Genomic DNA, 20,568 nt, shown 5'->3' with positions numbered 1-20,568 from the left:
GACAAGTTGATGCCCCCTGCAGAACCACTGCTACTTGACACCGAGCCGGACGAGATCTGTACACCGCCCGACGCCGCGCCATCCGCACTTGCCACACGCACCTCGCCGCTGTTGCTCAAGCCTTTTCCGCTGCGCAACGCTACCGACGCACCAATGCCCGATGCACTCGCGCCTCCCGACACATTCACGTCGCCTCCTGTCACGCCAGCACCACCAGCCAAAGTCAATGAGCCGCCCAAGTCGCCGGAGCTGCTGCCGCCGGACACATTAATTGAACCACCGACACCTGCAGCCTCGCCGCCAGACATGCTCACAGACCCACTAGATTGCGCAAGCGACGCGCCCGAACCGATCGAAATGGCGCCGGACGAACCGATCTCCACCGAGCCACTCGACAGCGCCACCGCGCCACTGTTCACGGAGCTGACGCCACCATGAGATCCGAGCGTCACCGCCCCGCTTGTTCAGCGCAAGCCCTTGCCACTCTGGATCGTCACGCCGCCGCCCGTAAACGACTCCGATGCACCGCCCACCACGGACACACTGGAGCCCTCTCCGCTCGCAGAAGAGCCACCAGATACCTCGATGGATCCTACACTAGCGTCAGCGGACCCGCTGCTGATACGAACGGATCCGCTAGACGTACTGCTAGCGCTAGTGTACACCTCAATATCACCGCTAGAACCGCTGGACACGACACTCGTGGACACACGCACGTCGCCACTGGTCATGGCACCGCCGCCGCTTGTCAGCAACACCGCACCACCCACAGTGGCCACGGACGACCCGCCATCAATAAACACGTCGCCCGCTCTTCCTTGAGCGTTCGCAGACCCGACGATCTTCAACTTTTGCGCTGCGTCCACGCTGGCCACACTGCCGGCACGCAACCCCACATCGGCACCAACAGCACTGCTGTCTCCCTGCACTAGGCTCAAGCTGCCGCCAGAGCCGCTACGGACAAACACGCTGCTGCCAACCGCACTGCTCCCGGAGTCGCCGCTCCACACAGTCACATTGCCGCCGACGCCACTCGATGACGAGCCGCCAGACACACGAACTGCTCCGCCAGACCCGCTCGACGGCGAAGAACCGCCGCTCACGTCCACGAAGCCGGAAGATCCCGTGTACGACCCACCGCCACTCACGAGAATATTGCCTCCCGATGCCGCCGTGCCGCTAGGCCCGCCCACAACGTTCACTGAGCCCCCGGACCCTGTGCTGCTAGAGCCGCTGGACACACGCACTGCGCCGGAACCGCCATCGATCGCGTCGCCAGACACAATCGACACCTCACCAGAACCAGACACAGCGCTAGCAGCACTGCTCCCAATCGACACAGCACCGCTCGACACACTACCAGCGCCACTAGACACAGACACCGCACCGCCTGTCGAGGAGCTACTAAAGCCACCCGACACAAACACGCGGCCTGCCACTGTAGCCGCACGGCCTGATTGCACTGACACATCACCGCTACTTGCAGCTGCTGAAGACCCCGAAGATAGCGTCACCACGCCCGACGCAGCATCCACGGACTCGCCACTTCCGATCGTCGTCGAGCCGCTCAAAGCGGCGCCGCTCGTAGAAGCACCGCTCACAACGCGCATGTCCCCGCTGCCCAGCAATCCTGCGCCAGACGAAATGGACACGCCGCCACCGACGCCAGCCTCACTCACGCCGCCGTCAAGAGAAATAACGCCTCCAGTCGCCGTGCCCGTCGAGGCCATACCGCCGAACATGGCAATATCGCCCGCAAGGCCCGAAGATGCACTCAAAGCGCCACCGCGAATCCTCACCGACCCGCCGCCCGCACTGCCGTCTATGCTAGCACCGGCCACAATGTCGACCATGCCGCCGATAGCACTACGACGAACGCCGCTAGACAAACTCACCACGCCATCCACACCGGACGACACGGTCACTGAGCCTCCGCGTGCGGTAGAGCTGCCGGATGACCCACCACGGATCTCCACGCCACCCGCATCGGTCGAGGAGGAATCGCCACTCGACACGACCACAGACCCGCTCGAGCCACTAGCACTTCCGCCAGACACGACTGACAGCGAACCCGACGCACTAGAATCGGCACCGCCTGTGCCAATATCCACGTTGCCACTTAAGCTCGAGTCCGTCCCAACCGCGCTGGACACCAGAATGTTACCGCTACCTGTACCACCCGCTCCGCTCTGTAGCAATACCGCTCCGCCAATAGACGCAGAGGACCCTCCGCCACGCACTGACACCGAACCACCGCTGGACGAAACACTGGACCCGCCAATGACATCGATAGACCCAGGCGCACTATCGATCGAGTCGCCACTGCCCAATGTTACACTGCCGGACGCGCCTGCAGTCGAAGCACCGCTCCTCACGTCCAAAGAGCCGCTGGTGCCACCGCCAGAGGAGCCCACCAACACACTGCCACTGATGGCAGTCGCGTCACTGCCGTTACCACTCAATACGGATACCGAGCCGCCCTGCACGATACCAGCGCCACCCGATACGGACACCAAACCGCCGCCGTTGCTGCCAGTAGAGCTACCCCCCTCCAGCCGAACTGCACCAGCCGCAGCTTCCGCAGACGAAGACGCAGACGAAGACGAAAGCGCCACTAGAGATGATCCGCCCGCCAGCAACACGTCCCCCGCAGCGGATTCAGTACTAGACCCACTGCGTACTTCGACGTTACCGCCTTCAATGACAGATGAGCCAACCGACAAGTTGATGCCCCCTGCAGAACCACTGCTACTTGACACCGAGCCGGACGAGATCTGTACACCGCCCGACGCCGCGCCATCCGCACTTGCCACACGCACCTCGCCGCTGTTGCTCAAGCCTTTTCCGCTGCGCAACGCTACCGACGCACCAATGCCCGATGCACTCGCGCCTCCCGACACATTCACGTCGCCTCCTGTCACGCCAGCACCACCAGCCAAAGTCAATGAGCCGCCCAAGTCGCCGGAGCTGCTGCCGCCGGACACATTAATTGAACCACCGACACCTGCAGCCTCGCCGCCAGACATGCTCACAGACCCACTAGATTGCGCAAGCGACGCGCCCGAACCGATCGAAATGGCGCCGGACGAACCGATCTCCACCGAGCCACTCGACAGCGCCACCGCGCCACTGTTCACGGAGCTGACGCCACCATGAGATCCGAGCGTCACCGCCCCGCTTGTTGTCGACAAGCCCTTGCCACTCTGGATCGTCACGCCGCCGCCCGTAAACGACTCCGATGCACCGCCCACCACGGACACACTGGAGCCCTCTCCGCTCGCAGAAGAGCCACCAGATACCTCGATGGATCCTACACTAGCGTCAGCGGACCCGCTGCTGATACGAACGGATCCGCTAGACGTACTGCTAGCGCTAGTGTACACCTCAATATCACCGCTAGAACCGCTGGACACGACACTCGTGGACACACGCACGTCGCCACTGGTCATGGCACCGCCGCCGCTTGTCAGCAACACCGCACCACCCACAGTGGCCACGGACGACCCGCCATCAATAAACACGTCGCCCGCTCTTCCTTGAGCGTTCGCAGACCCGACGATCTTCAACTTTTGCGCTGCGTCCACGCTGGATACACTGCCGGCACGCAGCCCCACATCGGCACCAACAGCACTGCTGTCTCCCTGCACTAGGTTCAAGCTGCCGCCAGAGCCACTACGGACAAGCACGCTGCTGCCAGCCGCACTGCCATCGGAGTCGCCGCTCGACACAGTCACATTGCCGCCGACGCCACTCGATGACGAGCCGCCAGACACACGAACAGCTCCGCCAGACCCTCTCGATGACGAAGAACCACCGCTCACGTCCACGAAGCCTGCTTGGCCTGTATCTGCATGTCCTGCCATTATTTCTACCGCACCTGAATCGGAAGATGATGTACTTCCAGAACGAAGGTTGATCGACCCAGACGACTCGGAGACTGTCGTTCCAGATTCGATGGTAATAGTGCCAGTCGCACTCGTAGAAGACTGCTGTGTTTGAATTGCAATCGATCCACCGCCTCCTTGTAAAGCACTTGGCGACAATATAGAAATAGTGCCCGATTCAATTTGGCCGCGCCCTGAAGCGAGAGTCACGTTGCCGCCGAGGCCGGCAGAATTTTCAGCTTGTACAACCACACTTCCTGGTGCATGAGACGTCGTAGAAGTGCTGGTATCTCCATTTAATGTATGCCCAGATAGAAGCTCGATGTCTCCACTCTTGTCAAGGCCGATACCTGTTTCAAAAGTGAGGGAGCCAGCTTTAAGGACGCCTTGGCCTGATGTCGTGGAAAGTTTAATATCTCCGGAGCGGATATTGCTGCTTGCGGTATGCAGCTGGACATCAGCAGCAATATCGGATTTTTGATCCGATCCCGAATTAACTGAAAAATCACCAAACACGCGAGTAGACATTGATGTAACATCGACAACACCTTTGGCACCTGTCAACGAGTCGCCTGTGCTGATGGCAATTGATCCGCTCTCTCCAAATGCAGACCACCCTGTTGTCACGGAGATACTTCCGCTGTTGCGACTTCCTCGAGAATCTGGGGTCTGTAGGTTGACGTTCCCTGGATTCTCATAATTTCCGCCACTCGCGATTACAACACTACCAGCAGCTGTTCCGCTCCCCTGAGCAGTTCCTGCTTCGAGCACTAGATCCCCCCCTTCTCCAGCGATACTGTCGCCGGCTCGAATGCTAATTGCACCTGAGTTGGATTGGGCATTTCCACTTGCAATACTTACATCTCCGCTTGTACTGACACTGGACGATCCAGTTTCAACACTGATATCACCACTGCTGCCGGTAGGGGAAGCGTTTGTGTAAGATCCCGCGTCAGCCGTAGCAATGTCAATTCGCCCACTTTGCGCTTCGCTGTTGGGACCAACCTTGAAACGCCTGTGCTGGGCGTGAATAGCTGCGATTAAATCCATTGTGATTTGCTGCTTATTAACTTCGTGAAATTGTTCCAAGCTGAAGTTTTTCTCAGGAAGTGTTAGTGTTGAAATAGTCACGTACTCCGGAAAAGTTTCCTCCACTTGCTGAGCGATCACGCCGCGAACAGTCACATCAGGAATCCCGCGTATTTCTCGCCACATTTCTGAGTACCGATATTTTTTCACTTCGAGGGTCTGAAGGCGCTGGAGTATGTCATCTTCATCAATATCTTCGATATCAGTCTTGATACGACGATCTGACGGGTATGTGACTTCGGTAATTTGCGCTGGAACATGACTGATCATCTTGTTCGGCTGCAAACGCCAGATCACTCCTCCAGGCACTGTGGTTTCTCCGTGAGATACAGTAAGTTCTCCAGTATCGACACTAATATTCATATTGTTACCACCGCGAATTTCCAAGGATGAAGTAGCGGCCGCCTTTACCCTGATTGATCCATCAGATGTCACGCTCATGTGGGAAGCAGTTGCGTTCGTTCCCGATACAACCACATCACCACCACCAGACTTTAGTGCCAGGCGTCCACCAATTCCATCACCTGCGGAAGCTGTACCACTAGCAATTTCACTGTTCCCACCCTGGGTAGAGCCTTTGCCGGACACAAGAGTAATGCCGCCTCCGTTTGAAGTTATGCTTGTGCCAACTGCCATTCGAAGTGATCCGGTAGATCCGCTAAGACTGGGGCCAGTTTGAAGAGGGAAATCCCCACTAACGCCAGTCGTTGCGTCTCCACTGCCAACAATCGCACCCCCACTAGAAGAAGAACTGGCAGTTAGCGCAGTCAAGGTACCACTAGTAGCACCCGAGCCAGTGGTAATTTGAACGGAGCCCCCGTTACTCAGATTTGCAGTAGACGAACCGCTCATAATCGCGACATCACCACCGGCCGCCAGACCACTGGAAGATCCAGTAATGGATACACTGCCTCCTGCAGTAGAGCCTGCACCAGCGCTTAGCTCCACGCTGCCGCTTTGTTTATTAGTGGAACTCCCAGACGAGATCCTCACACTACCAGATGAGTCGGCAGTGGTTGAAGTTCTAATACGCAGCATACCACTGCCACCGCCAGATTCAGCTTCCCCAGATTGAACGGTGATTTCACCACTGACTTTTCCGGATCCTGAAGACACAATGACAGAACCACCAAGCACAGAAGGATTATCACCGCCCGTAAGATAAACTGCACCTCCATCGTCTACTACCCCGTTGCCTCCTCGAATCTCAATAGAACCTGCCATTCCCGTTGACGCAGATCTAGTGAAAAAACGGGCAGGACTAGACGAAGTCTGGGCAGAGCCTGATCCAACCTCAACAAGTCCGCTTCTGGCGGTGCTTGCAGCAGACTGAATCAATACCCACCACTGTCACCGCTTCCACTTTCCCCTGACACTAACGAGAGCCTCCCTCCATTTAGGGTCGTTCCAGCTCCAGAATGAAGAGATAGCTCACCGCCGCTTTCACCAGCACCAGCAGTAACATCGGTGTTGCCCCCAGTGGAGACTTCAGACCCACCGGCACCGAGTGCTACATCGCCACCATCACCAAGAGCACCAGAAGTGCTCCCCGCAAACAACATTAACAGGGATCCTTTCGTTTTAAAGGATGACCCAGCAGCAACAAAGACGCTGCCTCCACCAGCCCCTGAATCCCCTGTCTTGATCTTTACGGAGCCTGAAGCACCTTGTGGTGAGTTCCCGGTAGCAATGTCAACGACTCCAGTAGAAGCAGTAGAAGCGTCAGTAGCACCAACACTTGAAACAGATACAGACCCTGATGATACTGGACCGACTCCTGTACCAAGCCGAATCGAGCCTCCAGTACCCAAAGCAGATTCTCCAGCATCCAAGGAGATATTGCCGTTGTTCAATCCGAGACGAACTACGAAGTTACCTCCAACGCCAGAGCTGCTACTTCCAGTGCTCAGAGCGAATGAGCCGGGGATACCAGTATTGGCAGTACCTGTAGACACTGCAATCGATCCAGATACTCCAGAACTAGTGTCACCTGAGCAGAAAGTCACGTTTCCAGTAGTTCCAACTGGAGATAAACCCGAAGATATCAAAATGGGACCTGACCTCACTGCACCATGTCCGGAAACGATATTAACAAGCCCACTGCTTCCATCAACGCGAGCACCATGCGTTTGTAGTGAAACATCTCCACTAGATGAGACTGCGTTCGCACCGCTGATAATGCTGACAGCGCCACCTGACGCAGCAATAGCTTCACCACCTTGGAGAGCAACCGACCCGCCAACATCCTTGCTGAAAGAGCCTCCATAACTTTTTCCACCCACTAACTTCACAGAGCCACCACGGCCACCACCAGCTTCATCGTCTCCAAGCCCGACACCGCCAGCAACAGTGACACCTCCAGCAATAGCATCTCCAGCCTGAAACGCATCTCCGCCAGTAATGTTGACCCACTGACCATTTCCAGCGCTTGCCTTCCCTGCAGCGACTTGAATACCAGCCCCATCGGAGACTGCACCTAAGCCAGTGCTAAGAATAATCGATCCAACAGACTTGGTTGCCGAATCGCCCGTTTTCAAAGAAATTTGGCCAGATGATCCACCATCTTTTGCAGAATCTGGAGTTTCTAAGGACAAATGACCACTAGAAGTTGCCGAGTTGTATCCAGTCACGATAGCAACTTTACCACCTCTGCCCTTCGGTGCAGTTGTCGAACCAGCAGAGACAAAGACATCTCCACCGGCTGCGTTTGACCCCGTACCGACCGCAATGTTAACCGAGCCTGCTCCCCCACTATTAGCATCACCCGTCCGGATGCCAACGCTACCCGAGCCACCAAGACTGGCGATGCCAGTGTGGAACTCAATTGCGCCGGTCGAGCTAGATGCATCAGCCGTATCAAGTGAGACGTCACCGCTTGATGCACTCAACGAGGAGCCAGAGGCAATCGAGACTGCACCGCCTGCAGACTCCGCGGCGTCCCCACCAGAAATAGCGATTGCTCCTCCCGGATCACAAACTTTGTTCGTGCCATCGGACGACCCGGCCACGATTTCCACATCACCGCCGTTTCCTCCATCCTTGTCATCAGTAGAGCGGCCGCTACCACCTATTAGTCGGACACTGCCTCCCTGACCACGAGCAGCCGTGGAGTCTCCTCCTTCCAGCTGAATCGACCCACCATCACCAACGGAGGCAAGGCCGACTGCGATTGTAATATTACCACCTCCACCGTTGAGGGCATCGCCAGTGAGAAGTGAAACACTTCCGGAGCCGGGCATACCAGTGGAAGTTCCGGTTTCGATCACGACGGAGCCAGAGTGCCCTTCCTTTCCGGCATCGGCTGTAGACAACGTTGCGCTTCCGCTGGACGATGTAGTACTCTGCCCGGACTGAATAGCAACATTACCACCACCATCAGCGTGAGTAGTCGCTCCAGCAGTGACGCCTACATTTCCACCCGGGCGACCAACGCCTGAGCCTACAAAAAGTTGAATATCTCCACCTGCTCCGTGTTCCGATGCACCTGAGCTTAGTGTCACGGTGCCGGAGGACCGACCACGAGAATACCCCGAGTAAATGTTCACGACACCACTACCACCACTACTGCCGCTCCGGTCAGAGCTAATGTCGATGTCGCCACTGGAGCCTGGAAAAGAGACTCCTGTAATAATGACGACAGATCCTCCTTTTGCAGCAGAAGTACCTCCCGCCTGAACGACCACATTTGCTGCGCCTTGAAGGCTATCCCCACTTTGCACAGTAATGTCTCCACTCGTTCCCTTCGCAGCTGATCCAGAGCGTAATGAAATAGGTCCACTAGCCTCATTGGCGGTAGCACCACTAATGACGCTAATGCTTCCCGATGAGTGAGTGTTTTTCTCAACGGCATCTCCTGTGGAGATTCTCACATCACCGCTTGAAGAGGAGGTTGCATTTCCGGTCACGATAGCCACGAATCCACCAGTTGCAGCATTTCCTTTGCCACTGAGTAGGTGAATAGATCCACCGACGTCTGTCGCGGAGTTTTTACCACTAGCATCACCACCTGACACGACGATGTCACCTCCATCGCCACCGTTCTTCAGATCAGTGCTCAAACCACTGCCTGCGGTAAGCGAAATCTTTCCGCCAACCGAGGCTGTAGCTGTGGTATCGCCAGCTCGCGCAGTTATGTCTCCACCATTTCCAGCACCACCAGTACCAACCAAGACATCAACATTGCCGCCATGGCCTCCCGTTGAGCTACCAGTAGTTAGCGAGATCATACCTGAATCCCCTTTCGCAGCAGTGCCAGACGAAACGGCAATAGATCCGCTAACTCCGGCTGTCCCAGAGTTGTCGGTGCTCACGGTAATGCTGCCGCTATCACCCTTCGTGCTGGAACCGGATGAAACAACGACATTTCCTCCAGGCTGTCCCTCTCCAGACGTCGATCCAGCTTTCAGCTTGAAGTCGCCACCTGCCTTAGCAAGACTGCTGCCAATAGCGACGTCGATACTACCGCTGCTACCCTTATCCGAATCGCCAGTTCGAAGGGCAAAGCTGCCCGAGTCGCCGGCTTGTGATTTACCGGTGCGAGTAACAATCGACCCACTGACGCCGTAGAACCCCGAATCTGCCGAACGTATTTCAATATCTCCACTCGAAAAGAATTCGGGGACGCCGGAGATAATATTAATAGCACCGCCACTTCCTTTATGTGCTTGACCGCCATGAACAGTGACAGCTCCAGCTATGCACCCAAAAAAAAAATTATTGCGTTAGTCATTAGGAAGATTTAAACGCAGTCGGGAGCCTTACCAATATCCCCTCCACTTTGACCACCAGCGTAGCCGCCTACAACGTTAACGGGGCCTCCCTTTCCACCCCCATTGGGCATTGCGGCTAGTTCCACGACCCCCCGTGATATCGACTGCACCACCAGTTGATCTCATATCGCTCATATCGCCGCCGCTAATTGCAGCACGCCCGCCACTTCCTGTTCTCCCTGTTCCAACAGAAACAATGATGTCGCCTGCCGGTCCAGGCTCAGACTTTCCAGTCACTACAAAAAGCGATCCACTTGGGCCTGCGGTTGAATTTCCGGTTAGAACCTGAAGCGTGCCTGACACACCTTTCTTTCCAGAGTCGACACTCATGATCGCCACATCTCCGCTGCTGGAAGTCATACCAGTACCGGAGAATACCTCAATCTTGCCGCCTGTTGAGGTCCGGCTTGCCCCTCCTTCAACATGAACCATGCCCCCTACGTCAAAGTCTTTCTTACCACCCATGCCTTGGCCCCCGCGAATTTGAACAGCACCACCGTCGCCACCATTGCTTCCATGAGTGCTTGTTCCAGATCCTGCTTGTAGTGAGATACCCCCCCCTACCTGAGCAACCGCTGCAACAAAAAACATTTACAGTATCTTTAACACTATACAAAAGCAGCTTTTGAAAAAAAAGAACTTACCGGAAGTGTCCCCTGCGGTGATGTTCACATCACCACCGCTTTTCGTATCTCCCACGCCAACCGATACAATTACACTTCCGCCGTGACCCTTGTTCGCAAGCCCCGTGACGAATGTCATTGCACCGCTGTTTGTGGTCTGGCTCTTACCGGTGGTAAACGTCAATGATCCCGATCCACCTTCGGTACCACCGTTTGGCGTCTGGACCAGAAAGTCACCCGACGTAGTTCGCACGGAACCACCAGTAGTAAGGGTGATCGAACCTCCAGTGTACTTCTGGAGAGCAAGTCCGGCACTGATTGTCACATCTCCTCCAGAGTTCTCAGTGTTGTTTCCAACCGAAAGCGAGATGTATCCACCTTTTCCTTTGAGGGCTTGGCCACTATACAAACTGATCTCACCACTATCACCGGCAGTACTGTCGCCAGTGCTGATAATTGCAGAGCCACTAGTACCCTTCTTTCCCGAAGCAGCAGTTGCAATAGACACTGCACCACTGGATGTAGCTGCACTAAAGCCAGTGTCGAGGCGAATACTTCCGCCACGGCCCTTATGTGCATAACCACCTTCCAACGCGATGCTTCCACCAGTATTAAGTGCAGAACTTCCACCTTGAGAAGCTCCCCCAGTCACCTTCACGACGCCGCCATTACCTCCGTTGCTGAAAGCTGGGCTGGTTCCCTCGCCGGCCTGAATGGCTACAGTTCCGCCCGTTTTACCAGCATCAGTCGTCGCGCCAGCAGTCAACTGAACTTGACCACCATCTGTTTTGGTTCCAGTCCCAACAGTAGCAATAATGTCACCTCCGTGTCCAAGCGTCGCGGAACCAGTTAAAACCACAAGTGCACCTGAATCTGTAGTAGTAGCAGTTCCGGTTTGAACCTTTACACCTCCGCTTCCTCCAGCTCCACCGGCGTTCGCCGTATTTACTGTGATATCACCGCTGGAGGTTGCCTGACTTGCACCCGAGACGAGTGATATAAATCCTCCCGTCCGAGTATCCGTCGTGCTACCTGCTTCCATCGATATCAAACCTCCTTCACCGAAGTCACCGCTACCAACAAGCACCTGAAACTGGCCTCCTTTGCCGCCTTTGGCCGCGCCGGTCGTCAGGCTCATCGGACCCGAGTTTCCATACGACGATGTTCCAGTGGAGACGGTAACCATACCACTTACACCGCGTGAGCCTGCGTCTGGTGTACTCAAGTACACAGAGCCACTAGAACTGGCAACCCCAGATCCAGATTGCATAGACAAATCACCTCCGTACCCGAACGACCCTCGACCAGCAGCTACGTTAATGCTGCCGCCGTTATCAAGTGAGTTTGAGCCACGTGCTTCGCCACCGATAATGTCAATATCTCCGCCGTCTCCACCGTCTACGGCATTTGTGCTCGAGCCAGTACCACCAGTTAGCGCCACTTTACCTCCAGTGTGGCCCATCCCTGACGACTCCCCAGCACTAACTCGAACGTCTCCGCCATCAGTCGCATCACCCGCTCCAACTAAAACTTCGATCGTTCCACTGTTACCTCTCGATGCTCTGCCCGTAGACACCTTCAGAGCTCCAGCAGAGCCGTCTGGACTGTTTCCAGTGCCAAGTGACAACGTACCACTCATGCCCCCACTCGCAGCCTGGGCGGATGCAATTTCAACAGAACCACTCCAGGAGTAAGCGCTTACCCCGGAAATCATCTTGACATTACCACCGACACCGCTTTGCGCTTCGCCGCCCTGAACGAAGACTGCGCCACCAGTGTCTTGAGAAGAAGATCCGAGGGACGAACCACCAGCTAACACAACTCGGCCGCCGTCGCCTCCGTCACCAGAATTGTCGCTCATACCCGACCCTCCTCTTAAGAGCAGAGCTCCACCTGTAGTAGCAGCATGCTTCGAGGAACCAGATTCGACAGATATGTCACCACCGTCGCCAATTCCATTAGAACCGACCAAGACTGAAACACTCCCAGCTTGGCCTTCTGATGTTCCAGTTTCTAGGGTGATTAAACCAGCCATTCCTAACAGGGTGTTGCCAGTGTTCACGATAAAGTTTCCAGAGTTACCGAAAGCGGCTGCATTCGCTGAAGCCACACGCACTGTGCCAGACGAACTGAGGCCTGATGCACCACTCACAAGGTTAACAGCTCCCCCAACGGACGAGGTGCTGCTCCCACCTTGAAGCTGAAGCTCCCCACCACTTCCGTCGATCGATTGTCCTCCAGCAAGCTTAACACGACCACCATCTCCTTCAGCTTCCGAATGGAGTCCGTGTCCGTTACCTCCAGCAATGCTAACCTCGCCACCAACGCCGCCGTTTGAAGACAAACCAGACCCCCCGCTAAGCATAATAGCACCGCCAGCTTCGGTGTCAGCTGCCGAGCTACCACTAGCAATATTGACGCTCCCGGGTGTGCTTTTCGATGAAGATCCAGCTTGAAGTTGCAGATTTCCCGCAGGGCTACGGATAGTGTACCCTGTTCCAACGGTAACACTTCCAGATACACCACGAGCAGCGGGGCCACTCGTAAGACTCAGAGATCCTGAGCCTTTTCCCAGCGGACTATATGCCGTCGTCATTTCAACACTTCCACTAACTCCTGATGCGCTCACTCCAGATGACAGGTGGATAGCCCCACCAACACCACTATCAGTTGGCCCGCCATTAAGAGCAATACCACCACCATGTCCAACGGCTGCCTTTCCTCCACTTAATTGGATAGCACCGCTGTTGCCCTCAGTCGAAGTACCAGTCGATATTTCAACCCGCCCAGAATCTGGTGCGGAATCTCCTGTTGAGAGACGAACACTACCACTCCCCCCTTGAGCACTGACGGCCGTTTGGATTACTACTGCTCCGCTCGAATCGTTCTGGCTAAGCCCACTAAAAATCATAATAGACCCACCAGCTCCACCGGTTGCATTTCCTCCAACAACAATTACGTGGCCACCGGCAGATGTGTTTAACGCCCCCATAGAAGCGCCACCGCTTATAGTGGTTGTACCTCCGGTGGACTCATCAGTGTTAGCTCCATCCCCTGCTACGACTTTGACTGCACCTCCGGTGCCTCCTAGTTTGGTCGTAGCGCCTGCTGTAGCAAGGATCTTTCCACCCCTATCAGTTTTTCCGGTGCCAACCGTAAGAAAAATTGAGCCCGTGCTTGATTCATTTGCACTTCCAGTGAACAGGTATAACGGACCAGTCCCACCTGATGACGAGTTGCCCGATCCAATCACGATGGCACCGCTGGAACCATTCACTCCAGAGTTACCGGTTAAAATGACTACTCCGCCAGAAGCTTTGGTAGCAGATGTACCAGTCTCCACGCGCACAGACCCACCGACTTCATCCCCGCCAGACGAGCCTCCGCGCACGATAACACTGCCGCCTTTGCCACCATCGGATGATCCGCTGGACAGTACAATAGATCCTGCCTCATCCGAGGACGAAGTACCAGTGCGGAACTCCATTGCACCTGACGTCCCACTTACTGCGTTTCCAGTTTCTACAACAACTCCACCGGAACCGCCCTGGGTGACGACGCTGGCAGTCTTGATCGTAACACTGCCACTAGTCGAGGCAGAACTCGTGCCGGAAGCAATATTGATTGACCCACCGGTAGTCGCACCGACACCGCCAGTCATATCGAGGTTACCTCCGGTCCCGACTTTTGACATTCCACCTGTTACTTTCACAGCACCGCCCGTGATCGAGCTATCAAAGTTCTGGATACCAAGCCCGTCTCCACCGGAGATCGTGACAGTGCCGCCACGTCCACGGTTCTGGTGCACTCCATCGCCAGCAACAATCGCCACGCCACCACCGGCCGTGTTAAATCTATTGTCGTCACCGCCACGGAGTATGATGCCACCGCCTGACTGCACGGTTACAGTGGATTGATTCACCACAAAGGAATAGTTTAGCGAGTGTTGGGTAACTCCCGTGACAACGACCCCACTGCGCACATTGGGTGGCTCCTGGTGGACGATGACATCGCCTACAATGATTGTCTCTGCAATGAAATAGCACATTAGACAATGCAAAACAGAGCTCGCTCAACACACATACCTGGAACAATCACCGTGGGGCATGGCGCGTCGCTGACGAGCGCTTTGCACCCAGAGCCGAGACCCTCTTCCATCGCCATACACGCTGCATCGGACGCACACCACACGCATTCATCCGACGCGACACAACTACCGCAATCGGTGATGGTGTTGCACTGCGGGTTCACTGGGCAGGCCTCTGCCTCAGCGATCCAATCGCTGCACCAGATCTGGTACCGAGCGAATGGTCCGTGGAGGTTACCGGGCACGCACGTGAGTGTGGATCGGCAGAAGCCACACGACGGCACCGCGGCGCAGTCGTAGCAGCGGTCCATTGCTTCCCAGAACGGAGTGTCAGGGGGTGGCGAAAGTGCCGAGCAATTGACAGTCGTCGCGTCAGCGTCGTCGTGTGACCAGGACTTGACCGTCGTGGGCGCTGACGAGACCTGCACCACCCAGAGACTCCAGATGCTCATTACGAGACCGGCGCAGGACATACCGTTCCACTTGTCTCCTATCACCTCGCGTTTATTTCTCTCGTTTCTTGTCATCCTTACTAAATGCACTACTTTTTCTGAATGTTTTGCTGTTTCTCTTTCTGTTTTTTTTTGTTTTATTGTTTTTCGTAGGAAAAGAATGAAATGCAATGAAGCAGGCCCCCAGCTACACAATGGAAGCCGAAGGAAAGACCGATCCACCTCTTAATGAAATACAGGCGCACAGCCAATACACAAGGCGCTCAACCCTAGGCGGGAAGAGGCGGTTAGTCGCCAGAGAAGAGCTCCCCACTCGCACAGGAGGCCCTTCTGGACACAAACACGCGTTAGAAAAGTGCTCGGGGTCTCTGTCGTCGCTCAGTGGTCACGCTCTGTATCTGCTTCTGTCCTGAAGTTCGCTAACAGTCGATGGCTGGTCGCTTCGGTCGCTTTTTTCCTCGTTGTTTGCGCTCTCGCCGCTCAAACGAAGAATGAAGGCGCGGCCGAGTGCGGTCTTCAAAACAAAGTCAAACAAAAGATCGCAATCCAGGATGACACGCTTCCAGCAGAAAATGGAAAGAATTCTAGGTTCAAGTAGCGTACACGCTCGAATAAAAGCCCTTCCCGAATAAAGTACATTTATTATTATATAGAGGAATCACTAAAAGGAGTTGTACCCAATATAAAGTACACACGAATCTGACATCGTTGCGGTTCGTAAAACGCAAGGTGGCTCGTTTGTGCCGGCTTGCGATGGCATTTATCTATTCCCCGCCCAACACTGCAATACCCGGTATTATCGCCCACTATTAATAAGTCCCCACTTACGTCGCGAAACAGGCTAACGAATGAACAGCGACGACAGATCTGCCGCCACAATGCCGAAAAACCATCATTGAGCCAGGTCCAGCTTGCGTTGTGGACTCAAAGCGTGTTACAGCTACAGCGCGCTTTATCACAGGCAACGATTAGAAAAATTCTGAAGCAGGAATACCTACTCGAAGCCATACCATTGGAAGCTCTGACTACAAAGTCGCACCGCGTTCGGTCCAGCTGGCAAGAAAAAAAGATTAAAAAGCTTTACTATTGTTTACAGGCAATGCGGATGGATCTGAAACGTTTGTTTTGTAAGAAAATCAAGGAGGAAACAGCAGATGTCACTGTTTTCATTCTTCAATCGACATTGACGGAACTGACTAAATAAATAGTTAAGAGCCTCTGAATAACAATATCACCCTACTATTCACCAATGAGAGGATATAGGCTGTTTTGTGGTCATCTCTCAACCACTTTATTTGGTATTGGGGATATCAATACCGGTACAGGTGAAATCAAAATTTTTGATGCCTATCTCGTTTCTAAATCAGCCGTTTTGTGTATCGACCTGAAATATTTTATTTTGGTCAGCATTCAAAATAGCTGCCGTGTATTCCGCTTTATTCTCTTTTTTTCGCCGTATTTATAGAAGCAGCAAGATTTAGTCGCCTGGCCAGGAGAATGCTCACTTCACGAACGGTATTCATCCCAGCACAGCAAATTGGCCCGCGACGCTAACACCGGTTCGTCTTAGGGTCAACGTAGGGGAGATCGCAAAGACAAATAGGACCGACGTTACTGTGAGAGAGCCCGTGTCGATAGCGAGAGGGAGGACTACAACAACGTTCTGCAGGAATACCGAGGAAAAGGTCATGGATAGCTTGCGCAGCTGCCGCAAGAAGACTGTTAGATCCGACATTAATATCTACATCAAGCCAAGCCAGACAGCACGTCAGCGAGACTTGGTTTATCTATCTGCAAAAATCTTTGTCCCTCTGATAGCCGCATCCTACAGTAACTATTAGAAGAGGGTGAAGGACTCTGGTCCTTTCGAGATAGAGGAATTTCCAAGAAAAAGCGCCGTACGCTACCCGGGACTAGATAAGTGATAGCCTTTAGGGTCCAAGGAGCTACATCTACTATCGACAGCTATATAGACCAGCGCCCAGAGCTACAAGTGGGTGAGATTGCCTGGACACATTGGTCCATCTCACACGCCCGGCAACCTGAGAGGAAAGTCGTCGCTGTACTCAATACTGCAACATTCTTCCAGCCTTGGCCGAAGAGATGGTTGAAGAGAAGAGTGATGAGGGTATTATTAGCGTGTGTGGTGTAGCGGGATCAGCAAAATCTGCGAGATTGCCAGATCCAACTTACCAACTGCGCCCAGACACCGACTAACGGAGGGGGTCCCCCGATGATCCGTGTTCTGCTGAACTTTCCTCACCTTGTGTACCCGTCGGTAGGGCGGGATCTTGCTCTCTCGGTAACTTCCGAAGAGTTCAAGTGGTGAAGCTTGAGTGTCTTGGCGAGACGTGGGGATGGGGTGGAGCAGCAGTGGAAAATCTTCACTCTGCGTCCGTGGATTGTTCCGAATCCTTAGCGAATATTCGAGCTTATGGATCCGGGGCCTAGATCGTGGATCTGGCCGTAGGGTTGCCTTGCGGGTGTGTCCCTTGCCTTTGCGTTCCTTTGCGTCGTACTTGCCGCCTCCTGTGACGGGATCTTGAGAGTTGAGAGCCTCTAGGGTATAACCGACCAAGTAGTAAATTCGGTTAACCCGTCCGATCTGCACGTGTATGGGAAAGCTTACTAGGTTGTAGGAACTGGCCAATGTATTATCCAGTTATCACTACCAACACTAGATTCGCAATTCCCAACCTTCTCCGAGCTCGTACGGCCAATGTAGTTCCGGTTCTTGAGGGCAGGAAGGCACTTGCGTGTTATGGTGCAAATGAGGTTCTGTATTGATATTTAAGCCTATACCTGCCTGGATTTCTACCTTCTATGTCTTTCATCTGCTAAATCCCTTACCAGGCTCGGCTGCATGTCCCTTCTTCCCTTGACCAATCATCCCAGCTGTATTATCTTCAGATCCACCGGATCCATGGCGTAATCATCATGGTCACCCTATTATGGGTACACTCATCCGGATCCAGGTCGCTTGGATCCACTTCACTGTAATTGTACACTCGCCGTGGATCCGTGCTCTCCAATCGTCCAACATCATCTTGCAACCGTCTGTGACCTCCATTGTCCCACGAAAGTTCCCTCATCCCTGTACCCTGGATCCAGGTCCTTCTATGCGGGATCCTCCCTCCTTGGATCCGAACCCGGAAGTATGGGATCCGGGGTACCTCGCGGTGGATCCTGACTTCTCGTTAGCCGTGGCTACTAGATCCACCTTCGGATGGCACCTACCACCATTCCTTCATAGGATCCACACTCGATCCACTGGTACATAGTATATCCCATATCCACCTAAGTGAATCCAGGTAAGGGTGGATCCGAGATAAGTCTTGGTGGATCTTGCCTTCCCGTACATCGCTCATACCAGATCCATCGTCATTCCATACGGGGTGCCGCTCGTCATGGCTAATCCACCACAGGCAACTTGCACCCGTGCCAAACAATTGAAATTGTCACTGATTCGGGATAGTGACCCCGCGTCAGGCCCATTCTCTTATTTCTGAGAAAGCACTTCACCACAATCGCCTCCTGTACGTGGTCGGCGCTGCACAACAGCGTCCACGACGTGCACTACCAGCATCCACAACCGCTTTCTCCTCTTCGTGACACATGTCTCCTGCCAAGCGTACTGGCAAATCGCCGGGCAAGGCCCCATCCGCCACCCCTCCGGTCAGTCCGTCTTCAATGTCGCCCACCGATCTGCGGGTACTAGCCCAGGCTCTTTCCAATCAGGTGCAAACCTTGACGGCGGAGCTCCAGACGGCTCAAGATGCCCAAGGCCAAGCTGCGTCTTTGCACGCCACCCAACTTCAAACCTTGCGAGCCCAGGTCCATGACCAGGCTATGGAGATCCAGGGGTGGGAGCACCGTGCGGCCTCTCAGTCGCAGGACCTACGACTCTTGCTGGCTGATCAGGCGGTCGAGATCCGCGACCTGACCGGACGGCTGGATCACGCCTCCCGTCAACGAGATAGCATGCGGGACGACAATGACCACCTCCTTAGGGAGATGACGCTCGCCGGATCTGAGATCCACCAGCTCCAATCCCGGATCCACGACCTCGAGCGGGATCTGGAGGATTCTCAGACTGCTAGGGCAGCCATGGACGAGAGCTTGGACCGACTCCGTGACGAGTTGCGTCTGACCCAAGAGGAGGTGGTGACCAACGACTATGTGGGATCCACCCATGGCGGGATCTACCTTAGGGTCGGCGCGTGGAGGATCTCCCGCGCCAAATCCACCTCCCTCGTCGCCGGATGTAGCTCTGGCTCAGCTTGCTGAGGAGTTGCAGGATACCAAGGAGTCGCTCGAGAAAGCGTCTGCCGGACGAGAGTACGTGCTCGAGGAGTTCGTGCGTATAACTCAGTTACGCGACGAGATCCAAGCGAAGCTGGCGGACAGCGAACTCCAGCGGGACAAGGCGGTTACCGAGTGGGCGGATGCCAAGCGTACGCAAACGGAGCTGGAATCCAAGCTTCGCCGCACGAGTACGTGTATCCTCTTTTAGCCCTTGCTAGTAACTCCATATTCACTTGTTATTGTCAATCCAGGCGACAAATTGAAGGAAGCCGATGCAACCACCGCGAAACTCCAGGATCAACTCGCCGCAGCCCAAACTCAGCAGCAACAGCTGGTCCTGGAGCGCGATCGTGGCTTATCGGAACGGGATTTGGCACGTCGACGACTGGCGCTGGTGACAGCTGCAGTGTCGGATCCCCTCCCTCCCTTGTCGGAACCCTCTCGTGCTGCCAGCGCCTCTGCTCCTCTTCCGTCTGTAAGTGGGGCGGATCCGTCAGTTGCGAAACGCCCGCGTAGTGCATCTCCTGCTCCTAGCACAGGATCCCCCCGTCCTCACAAGCATGCCCGGGCCTCCCCAAAGGCCAAATCCAAAACCAGTTCGGCCTCTAAGGTGGCCTCTCAGGTGGGACCTACATCCGCTCCCAAGGCAGGATCCAAATCCGCCTCCAAGACGGGTCCCACATCCACGTCCAAAACTTCCGCCTCTCCCTCGAAATCTGGAGCCGGATCCAAGACCGGACCCACCACTGCATCCAAGTCGACTTCAGTATCCACGACTGGATCTGGGTCCAAGACTGGATCTACGGCGTCCAAGACCGGATCCGGACCCAAGACTGGATCCGTTGTGGTGTCCAAGGCGGGATCCTCGGCATCCAAGTCCGGATCAACTGCCAAGGCTGGATCCGTTGCTGTATCCAAGTCGGGATCGGCGCCCAAAACTGATCCACGACTGCGCCGTCGTCCCAGGCAGTGGTGTCCACTGAATCCACAGCCATCGTTGCTCCTACGACGGGGTCAGCCCCATCCACGGCTAAATCCGGACAGTCTCAGTCGGGATCCACCGCTGCCCCTTCAGTGACGACGCCTACCGTTCTCCGGCCAGCTTCCACCGGCCATCCGCTCGTTTGTGCTGGATCCGGGAAGAGGAAAGCTAAACGTGTCATCCCCCCGGGATGTGGGCTTGGCAGCTCGGAGGATGACGAGGATGAAGAGTCGGACTGGTCCGACGGCTCAGGGCCTCCTAACTGATCGTCGTCAAAGCGCGCGTCGTCCTCCGGCCCGTATCCCTTCACTCTGAGCGATGAGGACGATGACAGAGCGACGATGACGATGAGAGTCCAGAGGATTCGGAGGAGGCGA

At 55.1% G+C, this 20,568-nt stretch overlaps 3 protein-coding genes across 3 annotated transcripts; 1 reads left to right on the top strand and 2 right to left on the bottom strand.

The window, feature by feature from the left end:
* Positions 1-2,727: 2,727 nt before the first annotated feature.
* PITG_01492 (uncharacterized protein) lies at positions 2,728-3,156 on the top strand (the record flags this gene model as incomplete). The annotated part of the gene is made up of 1 exon (XM_002908107.1): positions 2,728-3,156. The coding sequence occupies one exon, from the start codon at positions 2,728-2,730 to the stop codon at positions 3,154-3,156; it is 429 nt and encodes a 142-aa protein (XP_002908153.1).
* A 1,104-nt stretch (positions 3,157-4,260) lies between these two features.
* On the bottom strand, positions 4,261-5,609 carry PITG_01491 (uncharacterized protein; the record flags this gene model as incomplete). Its single annotated transcript, XM_002908106.1, has 3 exons — positions 4,261-4,270; positions 4,399-4,690; positions 4,733-5,609. The coding sequence occupies 3 exons, from the start codon at positions 5,607-5,609 to the stop codon at positions 4,261-4,263; spliced, it is 1,179 nt and encodes a 392-aa protein (XP_002908152.1).
* An 874-nt stretch (positions 5,610-6,483) lies between these two features.
* Positions 6,484-14,763, bottom strand: PITG_01490 (uncharacterized protein; the record flags this gene model as incomplete). Its single annotated transcript, XM_002908105.1, has 6 exons — positions 6,484-6,518; positions 6,712-9,666; positions 9,735-9,788; positions 9,832-10,317; positions 10,387-14,394; positions 14,451-14,763. 6 exons carry the CDS (start codon positions 14,761-14,763, stop codon positions 6,484-6,486), a joined length of 7,851 nt encoding a protein of 2,616 aa, XP_002908151.1.
* Between the last annotated feature and the right edge of the window lie 5,805 nt (positions 14,764-20,568).

Source organism: Phytophthora infestans, genomic scaffold (genome assembly GCF_000142945.1).
Source record: "Phytophthora infestans T30-4 supercont1.2 genomic scaffold, whole genome shotgun sequence".
In the NCBI taxonomy this organism is placed as follows: Eukaryota; Oomycota; class Peronosporomycetes; order Peronosporales; family Peronosporaceae; genus Phytophthora; species Phytophthora infestans.
Note: the sequence above shows the minus strand (reverse complement) of the source record. Positions and strands in the feature narration are given on the sequence as shown.